The sequence below is a fragment of the Engraulis encrasicolus genome, chromosome 17 (genome assembly GCF_034702125.1).
Source record: "Engraulis encrasicolus isolate BLACKSEA-1 chromosome 17, IST_EnEncr_1.0, whole genome shotgun sequence".
Taxonomy (NCBI): Eukaryota; Metazoa; Chordata; class Actinopteri; order Clupeiformes; family Engraulidae; genus Engraulis; species Engraulis encrasicolus.
This window is the reverse complement of record NC_085873.1, coordinates 23,005,261-23,022,760: the sequence shown is the minus strand read 5'-3', so window position 1 is coordinate 23,022,760 and position 17,500 is coordinate 23,005,261. Positions and strand designations below refer to the sequence as shown.

Below are 17,500 nucleotides of genomic sequence, written 5' to 3'. Positions count from 1 at the left end.
CAAGGTCGCATATTGGAAAGCAAGCCAGGTGTCAGGTCTATCATATGTGTATGCGCAAAATGAGCGCAAATAGTCGTTCGCGATGAAACCTTGGAGGTAAACAGGAAGGTCGAGGTTCACGGACCAACCGGTCGAGGAACAGAGCGCACCGGCTGTCCCGTAGCTTCAAGAACTTTTGAGATGAATGGGTATGCCTTTGATTAATTTTGAGACAGACCAATAGTTTTCCACATGTCCCGTGAATGACTCTATAGTTAGTTATCTATAGTATAGTTATCCACGTAGTTTTTTCGTTCTGGCTGTGTTTCACAGTTGTCGCCGTGTTGTGAAGGTATCCAGTCTAACTTGTACTCGCAAGCTTTTCGGGTGGGTAGATAAAGGAGGATTGTTCTTGAAACGTCAATGCATACAGAAGACTATGGAGGACTGTGGACCACCATTGTTTTCGTTTGGAATAATAGCGGATGTTCAATATGCTGATATAGACAACGGTTTAAATTTTAAACAGACCAGGAAACGATACTACAGGAATAGCCTGAAGCACTTGCAGAATGCGATTGATGGCTGGGATGCGGAAAAAGTCAAGCCGAGCTTCATTCTCCAACTTGGGGATATAGTTGATGGCTTTAACAAGAAATACAACGCCTCTCAAAGCGCACTGGATACGGTGTTGGCCCAATTTAACCGCTGCCCGGCTGTGCATCACGTTTGGGGAAACCATGAATTTTATAACTTCACCAGAGACGCGCTATTGTCATCACCACTCAACACCACGTGCGACTCGCATCAGCAGCAGCCCTCGGCCAATCAGGACTTTTACGCATACCATTTTAGCCCCGCCCCGCGGTTCCGATTTGTAGTTCTGGACTCCTATGACATCAGCCTCATCGGACGTGATGAGCAGAGTGAGAAATACCAGCAGTCTCTGAAACTTCTCAAGGAGCACAATGCCAACGAGGACCTCAACCACCCCCCAGGTAACTGGCCAGAGATGTCTAGGGCCTACGTTAGAAGTAGAATGACAGACTGTCATGGGTGTACATTTTACAATTCTAGTAGTATGGGTATTACATAGTTTCAATTATGTAAGAGTGCTGTAATCTTACTGTATTGCTGTTGACATCCGCAATAGCTTACATCTACTTTATATAGGTCTGTTGGGATCACCTTACGGTGAAGTGTACCGTACTTGTGAAGGAGGGGAGCCTAAATGCCCTTTCTCTGTGTGTGTGTGTCTGTGTGTGTGTGTGTGTGTGTGTGCGTGCGCGTGCGCGTGCGTGCATGTGTGTGTGTCTGACTGGACTATACATGGCATGTCTATCTAGTCAAGTCAAGTCAAGTCAAGTCAAGTAGGTTTTATTGTCAATTTCTTTACATGCACTGGTCATACAAAGAATTTGAAATTACATTTCTTGCTTTCGCAAGAAATGTAATTTCAAATTCTTTGTATGACCAGTGCATGTCTAATATAATCTGTGTGTCTGACTGGACTGTTTCTGCTGTATGTTTTGACAGTGTTCTCAGGACTGGAGCAGAGATTCGTGAAGTTCAACGGAGGGTTCAGTCAGGACCAGCTGCAGTGGCTAGATGAGGTGCTCACTAAAGCTGACGAGATGCAGGAGAAAGTCACTATTGCATGTAAGTTGATCAAAACAAGCCACAATTCACATTTCAAGGAAATGCTCCTCGTACCTCTCCTGTGCTCATGACAAGTATAACTTTGGATTCAAAACGTACCTCGGACAACTCCTACTAATGCCTGGTGAAGATAATAAGAACAACAACGTTAGTCATCTGATTTCACCAAATAAATAAGTAAAGGCTCAAGCTGCCTTGCCCAAACGGTGACCCAATGGAGCAGTGCGGCAGAACGGTGCCATGCTCATTGTACCTCAGTCATGGAGGAGGATGGGGGAGAGCACTGGTTAATTACTTCCCCCAGGCCCCCTCCAACCTGGCAGGTCAGGAGTCGAACCGGCAACCTTTGGGCTACAAGTCTGACGCACTAACCGCACTAACCCATGAATCTTGTACTCAAAGTAACGTCCCTGTGCACAACCACTGTCCAGGTGCTGGTGATGTGCAGTAAGAGTAATCCAAGTAAATGAAGGATGAATCACCGCACACTGGTATCTTTGCTGGTAATTTATTTGGTGAACAACGCGTTTTGCTATTGCTTCATCAGGTTCACTCTCACTCCCATGAATCTTGTGGTGTTTCTCTACAGGCCACCTGCCGGTGCTTCCCCTCTCCACAGACCCCATCTGCCTGGCCTGGAACTACCCCGAGCTGCTCTCCCTGCTCCAGGCCCATAGGAGTGTGGTGTGCTACATGGCTGGCCACGACCACGACGGCGGGTACCATCAGGACCCTGCCACGGGCATCCACCACCTGACCCTGGAGGGCGTCATCGAGACCCCGCCAGACAGCCAGGCCTACGGGACGGTGTACGTGTACGAGGACCGTATGGTAGTCAAGGGCAACGGGAGGATGAGGGACCGAGAGATGATGTATGCTGGGAAACAAGATGGAGAGGGCAGCGTGTGACGTGACGTGGAAACCTCGGTAACACTTTACTTAACGCTGGTGTCATAAGCATGTCATTACAGTGACATAATAGTGTCATGATACATGTCATAGATAAGTCATAAACATTATGTCCATGTCATAAACATTTTGTGATTGTTGGCCTTGACTGACATTCGGTTATGGCAATAAGACCACCGAATGTCCCTTAAGGCCAACAGTCATAAAATGTTTATGACATGGACATAATGTTCATAACACATGCATAACTGTGTCATGACACTATTATGACACTGTAATGACATGCTTATGACACCGGCGTCAAGTAAAGTGTTACCTAAACCTCAAGAGGACATGGACCCTGCTATGAAGATTTGAGCCTCATTCTGTATCAGATGGTTGTTAATTTGTAGTTCTGCATGATGGAACCACAGTGCAGAATATGACATAAGAAGGAGTATATGACATGATGAGGAAAAACCTTTCTGACCTCTGACACAGGCCTTATGTAGTTTTGTTTTGTTATTTTGTTTTGTTTATGCCGTGCAATAGCAGTGGCATAGCTGTTTCTTATGTCAGGTACATTACGGAAGGGTAAATTATTCGATGAAACATCAGGGGAAACCTGGCTGGATAGAATAGCATATGACATGGGAGACTTAAAGCGTCGTCTATGGTCTATGCATACCATTCCCAAACAAGAATGGTAAAGCACAGCACACTGGTTGACTTCAACTTGGTGAATGTTTACTGAATGACATAGGAGACTTTTGGACTAAGGCCTTATCTAGTTTTTTTCTGCATTGATTATTTTACGCTCTCTTGGGAGTCTTTAAAGGCTCAAGGATGAGAAAATTATAGAGGTAGGCTGAAAAGGGGAGGGCAATTTGTAAAGAGTGCAGTCATTTCACAAGACGAGCACATAATTTCGATAAACGTGCACACGACTTAATAAAGGGAGAGCACACTACACAAAGTGAGAGGACGCTTTCTTTACATCCCCTAAAAATATATACAGTATAATCTGGTCTATCCTGCGCTCTCTACCTCTCTCTGAAGCTCAGCTGGGAAATTATAGATCAGCTGATGGTTAATTGTGTGATGAAACATACTGTAAAGGAACTTTGGCTGGACTCTGTGAAGGACATGACACAATGTGTTTCTAGACTAGCTGCTCTTTGAGTGAAAAGGGACTTTTTAACTCATGCATTCTCTCTCTCTCTCTCTCTCTCTCTCTCTCTCTCTCTCTCTCTCTCTCTCTCTCTCTCTCTCTCTCTCTCTGACTGTATACCTTTATATACTGTAGGAATGGGAGCTGAATGCTGAATGTATTGTAAAGTTGAGGAGAGCTTTAGGCCAATATAAACTCTGGACCTGCAAGCCTCCCTGACACAAGCCTTATGTAATATTTACTCTCTGAATATGTCTCTGTAATACAACTGGGAATACTTAACTGTGTTACTCTTCAATCTATAGTCACATATCAATTGTTAAATTATTTGAATATGAAGAGTTAAGATGTAAAGGCCTATGAGACCATTGGTGATGAGTTTGCAAAAGTACACCGGAATAGAGAATTTAATGTTTTTTTGATTATGTGCCCATCTTTTGTTGCATTGTTTAGTTTTAATTGACAATTACATTCAGTTTGATCTTTTTATTTTGAGAGACTATTGGCAACCTCTACTTCAGAAAATCCATTACAGCCACAACAGCCATTATGTATTATTCCCTGAAAAATGAGTTGGTGTGCTAGTGTTTTCATTTGCGGTATTGGCATTTCTATGCAGTAGTTGCCTTATGTAGTCCAATAATGGCATCAACCCCTCCTGTTATGAAATACACTAACAAGAATGTGAAGGACACTTCTGTTTACAAAAATAACCCTGGTTAAAGTATAAATAATAAACCACTGCATTTTCTCCCTGGGATCAGGATTCTCTTTCCTATGAAATTTCTCAATATCTTACTGAACAGCACCACCCAGTGTCACTGTAGCCAGCGTGCGTTATGAGACCTGGAACATGCTGTCCTCCAGTCCATTTGAGATAGGGCCTATTATATTCCTGCAATGGCTTTTGTGATTGTGAACCTGACATAGATCAGTGTTTGTAGTTGCTTATATTGTGATCACTGTATGACTAAATAGCCTACTATTCCAAATGCGCGCGCCCTCCCCGAGTCTCTGTCTCTCTCTCTCTCTCTCTCTCTCTCTCTCTCTCTCTCTCTCTCTCTCTCTCTCTCTCTCTCTCTCTCTCTCTCTCTCTCTCTCTCTCTCTCTCTCTGCACAAACGAAGCGCAATCAGTCGCATGCGATGAATCCTCAGGACAGGCAGGGTCGGGGAGACCCTGACGGTTTGAAGACTACAGCTGTGTAGTCTTTTAGTGTTTGATAAGTTAAAGTTGATTTCACACATGTAACAATCTCTCCGACGTGTCCTATCACGGACGTTTGTAGTTTATTGAGTCAACAGAGCCTACGTGTCAACACAGCAATTTTGTCCTGCCAGTGCGTAACTATTCCATGTGGTGAAGAGGGTCCAATAACGACGTTTACGCGCAGGCTTTTCAGGTGGACGGGGAACGTATTGCTCCTGAAACGCTGGTTGAATGCAATGCAGGACCGCGAACCACCGCTTTTTTCGTTTGGAATAATAGCAGATGTTCAATATGCGGACATTGACGACGGGTCAAACTTTAAAAAGACCAGAAAACGATACTACAGGAACAGCCTGAAGCTGTTGCAGACAGCTATTGATGCCTGGAATGTGGAAAAGGTCAAGCCGAGCTTCATTCTCCAACTTGGTGATATAATCGATGGCTTTAACAAAACGCACAACGCTTCCCAAAGCGCACTGGATACTGTTCTGAGGGAATGTAGCCGTGGCCCGCCAATGCATCACGTGTGGGGAAACCACGAATTTTATAATTTTAGTAGAGACGCGCTCCTGTCATCCGCACTGAACAGCAAATGTCACTCAGGACAACTCTTGGATAACCACGACTTTTACGCATACCATTTTAGCCCCGCCCCAAAGTTCCGCTTTGTTTTGATTGACAGTTACGACATGGGCATCCTTGGCCATGGCGAGTCCAGTGACAAGTACCAGCTATCACTGAAGTATATGAAGAACCACAACAGCAACGAGGACCTTAACCGTCCGCCAGGTAAATGTGAACTGACACCTTATCACAAGTGTGCCAAACTTGTGAATGAATCGAAAATGACCTGTGCCTGTGTCTGGCCAGTTTCTACCCATACGACAGTTTAGAACTTATAATAATTATTTATAGGCTATAAGATATATATTCCATATATGATTTACTCCTGAAAGTGGTCCCATTTGGTGTTTTCTCATACAGAATTATTATAAGGACAAAACATAGAATTATTAAGTAATTTAGGCTATCATACACACCATCTGTAAATGCCATGTACAATTTGTACTTTATTCATTCTAGTTTCACCTAATAACTCTGCATGAGAAAAGGCGACACTTCCAGGAGTAAATTTACCAAAAAAAATTGTATATCTGTTTTCCCTGCCATATAAAAATATTTTTGTAAAACTTTTCTAAAACTAAAAAAAAGTTGTGTATGATTTTACAATATCCTTTCCATACGGTTATGTTTTACAGTGTGATTGTGTGTGCTGCTGTAGTCTTTCAGCAATGTTAGTTATATGGTCCACTTGTGACGGTTGTCAGATCTCTGTCTCTCTGATTCTTCTTTTAAACAGCATTCGCAGGACCAGAGTTCAACGGAGGGTTCAGTCAAGACCAGCTGCAGTGGCTAGATGAGGTGCTCACTAAAGCTGACAAGATGCAGGAGAGGGTGACTATCGCCAGTAAGTGGGTGTAGCCCCTTAATGCACGCCATACAACTGGTGGCACACTGTAATAATTATTGAAAAGTCAAGTACCATAGTACTACAACATTATGACATAACACAGGAACTTTAGTAATACACTATGACTTGGTCATTGCCATTCTGGTAACAACAGCAAATGTATAACGCTGTGTCTTAAAGGGACACTGTGTGAGATTTTTAGTTCTTTATTTCCAGAATTCATTATATCATTACCAGTATTAAACATGTAATGATAATCAGAAAGTAAATTTGGATACTTGGATTACCTTCCATAAAACCCTTTTCATTTTAGCCCTGCACTTTATGGCATGTCCTATTGTCTGTACAGCATGTGGTTATGTCTTGCTGCACATTTAATTGCCCCTTTTGGGGCAGTTGAAGTGCAAAGTATCCATTAAAGGTGAACCGTGCAAGATTTCTTGTAGTTTATTTCCATAATCCATGCTGACCGTTCAAAACTGTTACCTTTTTAATGAACCGCCACCACCAAATCTTCCCCATGGTCTGCTATTTTGAATTTCCAGGAATAGACATTTTTAACTGCAAAACGTACTGTACTTTGATTATACTAGTAAATATTGGTTAACTATTTAATAAATATTCACGAAAAGATCAAATTTGGTAAGCACAGTTTCAATGAGCAGCATAGTTGCAGTACCCGTTCTGGCCACATTCTACACAGTGCACCTTTAGCTCACACAATCTATATCTCCTTGCAGCCCATCTCCCTGTGCATCCTCTGGCCACAGAGCCCCAGGCTCTGGCCTGGAACTACCCCGAGCTGCTGTCCCTGCTCCAGGCCCATAGGAGTGTGGTGTGCTACATGGCCGGCCACGACCACGACGGCGGGTACCATCAGGACCCTGCCACGGGCGTCCACCACCTGACCCTGGAGGGCGTCATAGAGACCCCACCAGACAGCCAGGCCTACGGGACGGTGTACGTGTACGAGGACCGCATGGTAGTCAAGGGCAACGGGAGGATGAGGGACCGAGAGCTGATGTACCCTGAGGGACTGGCTGGATAGAATAGGACATGATGTGATTTGATCAGGGAGGATGGGGGACCGAGAGATGACGTACCCTGAGAGACTGGCTGGATAGAACAGGACATGATGTGATTTGATCAGGGAGGATGGGGGACCGCGTCATGCAGTACCGTGAAAGACTGTGCTGGGAGAGAAGATGGAGAGGGCAGCGTGTGACGTGACACGTAAACCTCAACAAGACGTGGACCCTAAGTCCATAAATGCAATCAAAAAGAGGGTGAAGGGAATGCTTCACTGGGTCGCCTATACAAATTTAGTTTTAAAAAAATGAAAAAAAGAAAACACAAAAAACAGGGTGCTCATCAAAAGAACATGGCTGTCCAAACAGCATGTAAAGATGAAAACAACTTTTGAGGCACTCCTTACTAAAATTAAAAAGCCTTTATTAAATTCTGACTACATGCCAACTTGTTTCCACATAGTGTCTTCATCAGAGCATGATGCAATTGGCAATTGTTTGGCATGCCCTGATGAAGACACTATTTCGAAACATGTTGGCATGTGGCCAGAATTCAATAAAGTCTTTTTAACTTAAGTAAGGAAGGAGTGCCCCAAAAGTGGTTTTCATCTTTACAGGACATGGACCCTGCAATGAAGATTTGAGCCTCATTCTGTATCAGCTGGTTGTTCATTTGTAGATTTGCATGATGGAACCTGCACAGTGCAGCATATGACATAAGAAAGAGTGTATGACATGAGGAAAAGCCTTTCTGACCTCCGACACAGGCCTTATGTAGTTCTGGTTGCTTTGTTTTGTTTCTGCAGTGTTATAGCTGTGACATAGCTACGGTGCAACCAACCCACTCTTCACATGGGCAACTCAAAGCATAGAGTCCCTATTATGCACAGCCAGCGTCCCGGGGGTGGGTTTCGAACCTGCAACCCTCTGATGGTGATACCAACTCCCTTACCATTAGGCCACAGCTACAACATGTGCCAATGGACGACTCAGTAATTCGAAAAAAAGAGGTCAATCCCTGTACTGTGGTCGACTTTGACTGAATGTTTACTGAATGACATGGGAGACTCTCCGACTAAGGCCTTATCTAGATTATATCCGTTATGAATATTTGGACCTCTCAGCTGGGGGAAAATGTAGATCAGCTGATGGTTAATCATTTCTTGAAACATACTGTAAAGGAACTTTTTCTGTACTGTGAAGGACATGACACAAACCACACAAGCCTCTTGTAATGTTTACATACTGAATATTTACCTCTGTTCATAGGCCAACTGGGAGTACATAACTGTTGCTCTTAGATGTATGGTCACATATTAATTATTATTTGAATATGCAGAGTTCATAGTCTGAGAGAAAGGTATTGCATACCGAAATGCAGACAGATGACAATGAACTGCATCAGGAGCGGTTTGAGATGCAGATGGGAGTCATAGGCCTCAAATTTTGAAAACATGGTTCAGGGAGCTGACACATCACCTCCGAGTCCAGATCTCAGCCTTGTTGAGGGGTGTGCAGGAGAGGGCCCAGCGTTCAAGTTACCATCATCAATGACGATTATGGTGAAAAATTCATGCAACACTGGTTGAAAAAGGTGGTCTAACAACATGGACATTTTGTGTGTGCAACACATTTATATATCATTTGTTTAGTTGCTGTTGTAAGAAGTTAATGAGTTGTAGTTTTACCCCCTGCCACCAGATGGCTGCAGATATTATGTAGGCCTACCCCCGGATGTGTGTCTCTGTGTTGGAAGTCATCAGTAGATGAAATGAACATATCACAGTGTACCTGTATCCTCCTGACTCATTATGATAATAAATACGTTTAGTGACAAATCCAAGTTTCTTCAATAATATTAGAAACATTACAGTTGCTATTGTTTATTTAGTAAGTTATTTAGCATTAACAACGCAAAGATGCGGAAAAAGAGAAAATTGTGTCTCCTTGTTTTGGTGGTGACATTGTTTGGACAGGCTGTGTATGTCTTAGGTTAGGTTAGGTTACTTTATTAGTCTCCACCAGGGAGAAATATATTTCGGAGACAGGAGGTTGCAGCAGTGCAAAAATACAAAAAAGGACAACATCAACAGACATACAACATACTGCGAAATAAAACAATACAAGGATAGACAAGACAAAGGCTCAGGTGCTGTTTCCACGTAGCTGGACATTTTTCTATGTGGATATTTTTTTCTCCTGGTTGCATTGGTTTTGCATTGGTTTTGCCCTTCCGTTTCCACGTAGCAGATATTTAAAATCCAGGTATAATAAGCAGGAGAAAAAAATATCCTATTTAGGGGGCTGAAACGCATTTGTTACAATGGAGGATTTATTTTTATCCACATGTTGCGTTTACGCCTAAACAGGAGAAAAAAAATACCCTGCTAAAAAAATATCCAGCTATGTGGAAACAGCACCTCAGAAACATTGGATGTCCTAATCCACTGACCCTGCCCCATCCAGTCCATACTGTCCCTGCCTCAGCATTTCCACACCATTGCACATACCCCTTCAACACCCGCTCCCACCCCTCCACCCCTAACCAAAGCACCTCCATACTATAATATATATCTAGAATGGCATGCATACCCTAATTTAAGACAAAAAATAGTAGGAGCAAGGAAGGATACATTCATTCAACAGGCACCCCCAGCAGGCACCATCAAGTCACTGCATAATTCCATCCCCTACTGAGTACAACTCATTTCCATTTCCACCCTGTTTATTAAGGAGTTGGTAACGCTTTAGAATAAGGTTCTTCGGTAACACTTTCTATGAAGCCCATATCTATAGCGCATTATGAGCGCATTTATAACAAAGTATAATGCACATTATAATTACTTACAACGCATTACGACTACACCGATGATGTTTCATGATGCTTTATGTTAACAGTAATGAATAACCATGAATCTAGCTTATAATACTTTATAAATCCAAAGGTATTATGAGTGCTCATGACTGGATATAAACTACAGGCTGCCTGATGGGGCTTACAGTACAATATGATGCATTATAGATGTGCATTATACAGTGCATTATAGATGCATCCATATGAACTTCAGTTTACTTAGAGCACACATTGACAACTTATGATCTTACATGAAACATTATAGCATCGTATGAGCCCTTATGACAGTTTATCATGCAGGTCTGTGCATAGAGGGGTATAGGTACTCATAATGTACTATAAGCCCCATCAGGCAGCCTGTAGTTTATAGCCAGTCATGAGCACTCATGATACCCTTCGATTTATAAAGCATTATAAGCTAGATTCATAGTTATTCATAACTGTTAATATAAAGCATCATGAAGCATTATGAGTGTAGTCATAATATGTTGTAAGTAATTATAATGTGCGTTATAATTTGTTATAAATGCGCTTATAATGTTGGCTTTAAGTAAAGTGTTACCGGTTCTTCTAATAAGCGTTTATAGTTCCCAAGTAAGCAGCTAGAAATACACTTACTAGTGCCCAATAACATGCTTATTAACTTTGTTAACAGGCTTATTAACGTTGTTAACATCTGATGAGTAACTCTATTTGAGTAAAAGCATGAAAATCAGTACACATGGCAGCCATCTTGAAAATGTAGTTTTTTTCACAACGCCTCCATATCTAGTATTAGTCAGCATATCAAGATGGATATGTGTACCGATGTAAATAATAAGACTAAAAAAATAAACCACTATAAACACATAATAAGCAGCTTATAAGATGTTAACAAAGTTAATGAGCATGTCATTGGGCACTTATAAGGGTATTACTACCTGCTTACTAGTGACTATAAACGCATAGGCCTATTAGAAGAACCTTATTCTAAAGCGTTACCAAGGAGTTTAATTGACTGGGGAATAACAGAGTGTTTGTACCTATTGTATTTGCACAGGGGAATCCTAAATCTCCTCCCAGAATTCAAAACGGTGTACTCTCCATTCAGTACATGATTACAGTCAAATGCAATGACATTTGGCTGTCTAATAGTGGCCTGCTCAAAAAGCTCCTGTGGGTTAAGGTGGGGCATCACCCCCATTATCCTGCCAGGAGTTTTAATGAGGCTTGAGATTTCCGCCCTGTATTTCACTGTTAAGTTACTAAACCAGCAGATAATTCCATAGTGGAGAACAGACTCAATCGTTTTCCAATAGAATATTAGCATGATGTTTTTACATGCACCAAAACTCTTAAGTCTGCGCAAGAAGTGAATATGCTGGTGAATTCTTGCACAGACTATCAGATAGTTTCTATGGTGATAGAAGTAGGCTCTGCTTCCCAACCCTGTTGTACAAATAAAACATATTCAAATCATTCAAAATATGTATTATAAGCTATAATCTAAAAAATACTCAAATATTTTAAAGCTAAAGGCATTTTGGGAAACTAGACTGCCTGTGCAGTCGCCTTCGACTGCTTAAGGTATATCCCCGAAACGGAACGCTTCCAGTCCCCCATCATTCCTACCACTCCCGTCCACCTTTTCATAAACGTATATGATAAATACAAAATATTAAAGAAATATATTTAATATCTATACATAGATCAATGACGTGCATAGGCTTAAAACCAAATGACTATTGTGAAAATGAAGAAAAAAAATGGGGCAAATGGTAACACTGTTTTAATGGTTTACAGTGAATATACCACATTAGGTACAGTGTAATAACCATTGTAACAATATAATATCAGTGTAACACCATGTAACAATTTTGTACTACATCATGTATTTTTGTGTAAGTGGTATTACTTGGTATTGCATATTGTTACACTGGTATTACACTAGTATTACATGGTATTAAATATTGTACACTGGTTATTACACTGTACCTGGTATTGCATATTGTTACACTGGTATTACACTAGTATTACATGGTATCAAATATTGTTACACTGTACCTAATATGGTAGATTCACTGAAATGTTGAACTGTTAAAATAAGGTAGTACAGGGCAAATCAATCCACCCAGTCAGAAGTTAATGGCCAAATAAAAATGCCGCCATTTTGAAACTGTTGAGCTCCAAACTCAAATCAGTTAATGAACCTACCCTAGAGCATTAACATACCAAATCTGGGACAAATCCATCCGACTGGTCAAAAGTTATGAGTCAAACAAAAATTCGGCCATCTTGAATTCAGCCATCTTGAAAGTGTTGGCCTCCAAACTCGAATAAGTTCATGAACCTACCCTAGAGCATTAACACACCATATCTGGGAGAAATCCATCCACCCAGTCAGAAGTTATGGGCCAGATCGGCCATCTTGAATTCAGCCATCTTGAAAGTGTTGACCTCCAAACTCGAATCAGTTCATGAACCTGCCCTAGAGCATGAACACACCAAATCTGGGAGAAATCCATCCACCCAGTCAGAAGTTATGGGCCAGACAAAAAATCGGCCATCTTGAATTCAGCCATCTTGAAAGTGTTGACCTCCAAACTCGAATCAGTTCATGAACCTGCCCTAGAGCATGAACACACCAAATCTGGGAGAAATCCATCCACCCGGTCAGAAGTTATGGGCCAGACAAAAATTCGGCCATCTTGAATTCAGCCATCTTGAAAGTGTTGACCTCCAAACTCGAATCAGTTCATGAACCTGCCCTAGAGCATTAACACACCAAATCTGGGAGAAATCCATCCACCCGGTCAGAAGTTATGGGCCAGACAAAAATTCGGCCATCTTGAATTCAGCCATCTTGAAAGTGTTGACCTCCAAACTCGAATCAGTTCATGAACCTGCCCTAGAGCATTAACACACCAAATCTGGGAGAAATCCATCCACCCAGTCAGAAGTTATGGGCCACACAAAAATTCGGCCATCTTGAATTCAGCCATCTTGAAAGTGTTGACCTCCAAACTCGAATCAGTTCATGAACCTGCCCTAGAGCATTAACACACCAAATCTGGGACAAATCCAAACATCCGTTCAAAAGTTATCGCGTTAACACGAAAAACGTGACGCGGCGGCGGCGGCGGCGGACGCGGCGGCGGTGCACGCAAAACCATTACATCCCCGACGCTCCGCGTTTCGGGGATATAATTATAGTGTGGTCAGATGAGGCTGAGTTGGAGTTATTTGACCGTAAGAATGGGAGGGGGACATGGACTTTGGACTTTCCAGCAAGATAGTGATGCACTGCTTAAAATTCAACAAGGAATTTCACATTTTTTTCTCCCTACAATTTAACATACAGTATGTTGGAAAGCTGCTGCTTCAAAAGCTCAAAAAGAGATACACCGATGTAGTGATTTTCCTAAAGGACACCAAAACACTGGAATACATTCTAAAGTGGAATGCGTTCTAAAGTGTTATGCAACTAAATGGAAACTTTTCACAGAACCACACATTCTGAAACACAGAGAGATCTGGTTATGGTTTGGCAGGAATCCTTGAACTTTCATTATTAGGCCTACGTTCGTACATTTTCATATCTGAGACGCTAGGTGGAGACAAATCACCACGCGTATGAGTGAATTTAGAGTCCACTCGTGAGACATCTGTTGCTGGGTCTGCTGGGGATTCAATGTATCCACGAAGGCGCACTCTGCTGTTCAAATGACTTTGGCATTTAATTGACATGTAAGGCGTGCAAATACGTCCGTGGGAATGACTAGGAAGTTAAAATCTGCACACTTTCTTCAAATGTTTATTTTGTCCCCAAAATGCGTAAAACAACACGATGATGGTGACTGCAATGTTAAGGCAACATTTCTCATTTCTCACGCGTCATAGCAGAAGAAAAGTAGGTATCTTCAGTAGGACAGTAGTCCGTAGGACCCTGAGTAGGCTATGTAAACACATGCATGTTATGTGTGGGTCTTTCTCGGGTTATTTGTTAACGTCTAGGACATTTGTTATGGTCCATGTTTCCCCTTTGACATCACGAAAGCCCTCCCTTCTCTTACCTCGTAACTAATGAATTTCCTACAAGAAAAAAAGCTCTCCACAATTTACTGTATTTGGTGTGAGTTGATGCTGGCTGTTCCTCGGAGGGGAAAAAAAGTGGGCGGAGAAACGTTAGTTGTTCAACTCCAGAGGCACGCGGTTTCCTCACTGGACATTTGGCTGTGGCACTGTACATGGACCTGGCCATGGCACGAACACGGGGATTTAGGATATCATGTCTTCTGGTCTTATTTATGGTAGTCAAGACTGTGGGTGAGTCTTTAGCTTTTCATAATTTGTAGCGACCAATATTGTTGTGTTTTATAAATGTTTTTAAGATATAATGTAAAACAAGGCTAGGCCTATATACCCTAACCCTATAATATATTACAGTAGGCTATATAAAATAATATAATTAGTCAATATTATACAGTATCCTATTCTCTAACCTGAGTTGTTTTTATCATTTTTTTAACCTTTCAACTTCAACTTCTGATGCTTAAATCTGTGGAGTCCTCATCTAAGCGTAGCCTATTGTATTCTTGTGATGTGCATGCCTATGGTTGAAATGTGCTCATACAGGGTGAAAAGTATACAGTAGAGTTTATGAAGTTGAAAAGCCTTTTCAAAGAGATCAGTCCTGGTTACAGTAATGCAGAACCATCAGAGGGCAACACCTGTGGCTTGGTCTGGAGTTGCTGCTGTTGCATGTTCTCTGTTCTCTCCTCAGAACCACATCACTAAGGGCCGGGGAATATAATATAATATGATATAATATCGGATAATATAATATAACATAGCATAACATATCAAACTAGCCTATAATAGTATGATATAATACAGTTGTGTGTTCTCTGTTCTCTCCTCATAACTTGTTAAATGGTGCTGAGCAATAGTTGACAGACTTTCCGTGCTTTGTGAGAGAGGTATGCATGACGTTTGACAGTTACTCAATCTGCAGTTTTTTGCTGAAACTGAAAACAAAACAGAAAAACACACACGAAACACCCTGATGGCATCTCGTCACTACACAGACACGAACCACAATGAGTTCAGCAGGGAATTGTTTTGCTGACAGGACGTGTTTTCCCTGCACTCCCTTCTCTGGTCTTTGGCCAACAGCCTCTTTATTCTGCTTGCCTATCTATGATTAGGAACGCATGGATATGAGATATGTATAATTACTCTCATTCACACCAGCCTGCCTACAGGGCCGTAATCAGACATTTTCAAATACCGGGGTCAAATGTGTGCTGTACTGCATACTGTGCATTTAGAATGCTTCAAACTCTTTAGTTTGATTTCATTAATCACTGTCTTGAGGATAAATGGAGGTGGCTTATACGGACTGAAATTATCATTGTTGATCATATATCGATTTTCATCATAGATACATTTTTACATTACTGAAAATACCGTGGACATGACCTCTGTGTCCTCAATGGTAGTTACAGCCATGCCTGCCTATCTGTGTTGGGGAGTGAGATAGATATGAGATAAGCATAATTACTCTCATTCACACCAGCTGTGGTGAGAGCCGCCACCCCATAGCAAAGCAATCTGCTTGGACCTCAGAGCACTCACTGCTGCTAATCTCCGGGATGACATGGCTATTGCTGAAGACTAATAAAGAACGGCAGGTCTTAATACAAGGCAAATTTTTGTGCAATGCAGAATTACAATGTGTGTGTGTGTGTGTGTGTGTGTGTGCGTGTGCGCGTGTGTGCGCGTGTGTGTGTGCGTGTTTGTGTGTGTGCGTGTGTACATGCATGCATGTGTGCATGCTGCATTTGTGTGTGTGTGAGTGCGCGTGTGTGCAAGTGCACGTGCATGTGTTTACCAATGTACATTGTTACTCTGGTGTGTGTGTGTGTGTCTTTGTGTGCGCGTGCGTACTGTATGCATGTGTGCATGGGTGCGCGTGTTTCTTTACCAGTAGTTACTACTGTATATTGTTGTTGCATTACCAGTATATATCGACTACCATGTTGTTGTTGTTGTTGTTTCAGGCTCCAACATCTGCACATCGCGAGGTGTGAGTACGTGCCAACAGTGTCTTGCTGTGCACCCCACCTGTGCCTGGTGCTTCCAGGAGGTGAGATCAACCTCCTCCTCCTCCTCCTCACTCTCCCCCTCCTCACTCTCCTCTCTCCTCCATACCTCTCTGTCCCTCCTCCACACCTTTCATCATCTCTCCTACTTCCTCTTATCCCTCCTTCCTGTCATCCCTCCTCCATCCCTCTCTATTTCATCCCTCCTTCATACTTTTCTGTTCCTCTGACTTCCTCTCATCCCTCCTCCATGTCTCTCCATCATCTCTCTCACTATCTCTCGTTATAAATCACTCCTTGTTCCAAAGAGGTGTGCTTCCCTCTTCCTCCTCCTCCTTCTCGTTCCTCGTTCATACCTCTCTATATCATCCATTGCTAAGGGAATTTAGATTTTTAGATTTTACAGGCCACAAGGTTAGGGGCATTTTTATCTGGTGTTATATTTACTGTACAAAGTGGTTATACTCAACATCTATGTTAATATGCCTTTGGCATACTGTATGTGTGATGGGAATTTCACATATCACATGTATGTGATTAGAATTTTGGCAAAAAATTGAGTTCTCACAATGATGTCACAAAGCCTTTGTCGGATTTTAAACACATAGCTCTGGGAGTTGTTGAATGAGGAAAGCCTTAGTCCTCAAAGGGTTAATGACTCGCTCCTCATAATAAATGTCCGAACTGAGCTGTGGAGCAGGACAAACAACATCCCTGATAACAAATGGCCAAGACTGGTGTCTGATGTCTAGACTCCCAGTTTCCCATAGTTCCCTAGTGTTAGCTTATGTCTTGTCTGAGACAGGGAACCTCATCCATCAGTCTGGTCTGGCCTGGTCTGGTGTGCCACCAGCCTGCTTCAGCAGGGCCCTTATCAACACCATAAACATAACATGGGTAGGGTCACCCAGGCCATCTGTAGTGTAGTACAGGCCATGTGCAGTGCAGGGGTGGGCGGGGGCTGTTGCTTTCTTGTTATCTGGCCCAGGGGCCCATGGAGGGGGAGGGGGGGAGGTTGTTTTCTTGTTATCTGGCCTAGGGGCCCATGAAGGCGGGGGGGGGGGGGGGGGGGGGGGGGGGGGGGGGGGGGAGGTTGTTTTCTTGTTACCTGGTGGCCTGGCCTGTTCCAAAGGAAGCTATTAGGAAGTGGGGGTGAGGT

At 42.5% G+C, this 17,500-nt stretch overlaps 3 protein-coding genes across 3 annotated transcripts in view; all 3 read left to right on the top strand.

The window, feature by feature from the left end:
* Positions 1-131: 131 nt before the first annotated feature.
* On the top strand, positions 132-2,562 carry LOC134467335 (manganese-dependent ADP-ribose/CDP-alcohol diphosphatase-like). Its single transcript, XM_063221230.1, has 3 exons — positions 132-977; positions 1,516-1,638; positions 2,228-2,562. Exons 1-3 carry the CDS (start codon positions 419-421, stop codon positions 2,545-2,547), a joined length of 1,002 nt encoding a protein of 333 aa, XP_063077300.1. The 5' UTR covers positions 132-418; the 3' UTR covers positions 2,548-2,562.
* Positions 2,563-4,873: 2,311 nt separating this feature from the next.
* LOC134467334 (manganese-dependent ADP-ribose/CDP-alcohol diphosphatase-like) lies at positions 4,874-7,742 on the top strand. The gene is made up of 3 exons (XM_063221229.1): positions 4,874-5,694; positions 6,266-6,373; positions 7,117-7,742. Exons 1-3 carry the CDS (start codon positions 5,142-5,144, stop codon positions 7,422-7,424), a joined length of 969 nt encoding a protein of 322 aa, XP_063077299.1. The 5' UTR covers positions 4,874-5,141; the 3' UTR covers positions 7,425-7,742.
* Positions 7,743-14,471: 6,729 nt separating this feature from the next.
* The window catches only part of LOC134467972 (integrin beta-3-like), a 70,299-nt gene continuing 67,270 nt past the window's right edge, over positions 14,472-17,500 (top strand). Inside the window, exons 1-2 of the mRNA XM_063221995.1 lie at positions 14,472-14,563; positions 16,300-16,385. Of these exons, the coding sequence (XP_063078065.1) occupies positions 14,485-14,563; positions 16,300-16,385 (165 nt within the window). The 5' untranslated portion in view covers positions 14,472-14,484. The remainder of the gene's footprint in view (positions 14,564-16,299; positions 16,386-17,500) is intronic.